Source organism: Monopterus albus, unplaced genomic scaffold (genome assembly GCF_001952655.1).
Source record: "Monopterus albus unplaced genomic scaffold, M_albus_1.0 scaffold104.1, whole genome shotgun sequence".
NCBI classification, from domain to species: Eukaryota; Metazoa; Chordata; class Actinopteri; order Synbranchiformes; family Synbranchidae; genus Monopterus; species Monopterus albus.
Genome location: NW_018127984.1, coordinates 1260487 through 1262603, shown reverse-complemented (window position 1 = coordinate 1262603; position 2117 = coordinate 1260487). Strand labels below are relative to the sequence as shown.

General features: G+C 42.7%; 1 protein-coding gene across 2 annotated transcripts in view; it reads right to left on the bottom strand.

The window, feature by feature from the left end:
• LOC109965834 (FERM domain-containing protein 7) overlaps positions 1–1879 on the bottom strand; it is a 12734-nt gene extending 10855 nt beyond the window's left edge. For both annotated transcript variants that reach the window (XM_020610176.1, XM_020610177.1), the window contains exon 1: positions 1626–1879. In XM_020610176.1, coding sequence (XP_020465832.1) covers positions 1626–1742 — 117 coding nt within the window. In that variant the 5' untranslated portion in view covers positions 1743–1879. The remainder of the gene's footprint in view (positions 1–1625) is intronic.
• Positions 1880–2117: the final 238 nt, after the last annotated feature.

Genomic DNA, 2117 nt, shown 5'->3' with positions numbered 1-2117 from the left:
AGTATGTAATTATGTAAGAATGTTAACAGTCTGTAATATTTTTTAGTATATCACTAGCGTGGTGTAGAACAAAATTATCTATGTAGAAATACTGCTTGCAAACCAATGATGGTAAGATGATGTCATGGGGTAGGACTAGATAAGTCTAACTTCTTCCTACTCCGTTCAAGCATGTACTAGGTATAAGCAAATTGATAATGTATTTGTGGATATGTGTGAAATTATGTGTGTTGACATATTGACTGTCTTTACATGTTTGAAAGAATAAATCAAAATCTAAATCAAATCAGGACACCACAGAGGAAGCCATTGCTCTCCAAAACCAACACTGCAGCACACCTGAAGTTTGCCAAAGACCACCTGGACACTCCACAGCACTACTGGGAGAATGTCCTGTGGACAGATGGAGCAAAGGTGGAATTGTTTGGGAAGAACACACAGACCTACGTATGGCGTAAAAAAGAGAACTGCGTACTGACATGAAAACATCATCCCAACAGTGAAGTATGGTGGTGGGAGCATCATGATGTGGGGCTGCTTTGCTGCCTCTGGACCTGGACCACTTGCCTTTGTGGAAAGGAAAATGAATTCCCAAGTTTATCCAGGTATCCTACAGGATGATGTCAGGGTGGCTGTTGGCAAGCTGAAGCTCAGAACAAGCTGGGTGATGCAGCAGGTCAATTACCCTAAACATTGATGTAAATCTACTACAGAATGGCTTCAGAGACACAAAATCCACCTTCTGGAGCGGCCTAGTCAAAGCCCAGACCTCAGCCCAATAGAAATGCTGTGGAATGGTGTCTTTATCCATCTGATTTCTTTTCATCCATCCATCAATTTTTCTTTCTCTACATCTTGTCTGATCACTAATTGGGGTTTTGCCCTGAAGGTTAGAAGATCAGGGTCAAAGGAGAGACACACAGACACACACATATTGAAACCTATTTTCTGTAGTGAAGGGTGAGTTTGCTCTGTAACTCACGCTCCTTGTTAACCAGACACACTATACTTATCACAGTTTATTTTTGACCTCATCCATCTTTTTGTTCATTCTTTTTCTTTCTTTCTTCCATCATCTCACTCCCTCTTGTTAAGATGTTACTAATATCCCGGAGGCTGCTGGGAAACGACAGAGAAAGCATGGGCATGGAAAATGGAGCTACATTGCTAACATAAGACACACATGCACACACACACACTGAGAGACTCTTTTTAGACTGCATTACTGCCTTGCAGGCGACATCACCATGTTGAAAGACATATCTCATCATTCTGCTTCTCCTGACCTGGATAGTCATGCACATGGCGTTCATGGACAGTAGAGTGTTTACATTTCACTTCCAGCTGTTTAGGCACCACACAGCTGTTCCAGAGCTGGCAAATATCTGCAGCTTTTTGGATAAAAAATGTATGGCTGCAGCTAATGATTGTTTTCATTATGGGTTGGTCTTCACAGTCTTCACATTACTATCTTGATGAACTGATTAAAAGCAGACTTGATAAAACAAAACGCAGAAATAAATAGTGTATACAAAAGACAAGGGAAGGATGTAGACGTACAATTAAATAACTAAAAATAGCCTAAATAGGGGCTTTAAAAGCATTAATTCAACTGGCAAACTTACCTCCACCTCAAACGTGCGCTCACTGTCATCCAAGAAGATCACCCGCAGCCGGAGCTTCGTCTCCTTAGAGACCCGGGACTTGGTCGTGAAACTCCGGGTCCGCACACGGTCCCCCATCTCAGTCTCTCAGGGGGAATAATACCAACAGCAATCATGCTTTACATCCATTACCCCGACAGTGAATCCACAAGGACTTCACGCGCTTCTGTTCATCATCATCATCATCATCATCCGCTTCTCCGAGAATGTGTGGCTGCTGGAGCGCGCGCTCTCCAGATGCGTGATGGCACGGTGACGTTGTTTCCCAAGGGTGAAACCGTGTTACCAAATTACAGGGGTGGAAAAACACTGAGCTCTTTTACTTGTAAAGTTGTAATTTCACACTGTAGAAATACTTGAATACCCGCGGGCTACAAATATTAATTAGCATAATATAACCTAAAACTGGCTACTCGCTGTAGGGGAAGGACTCACGTGGTTGATTGCCTCTTA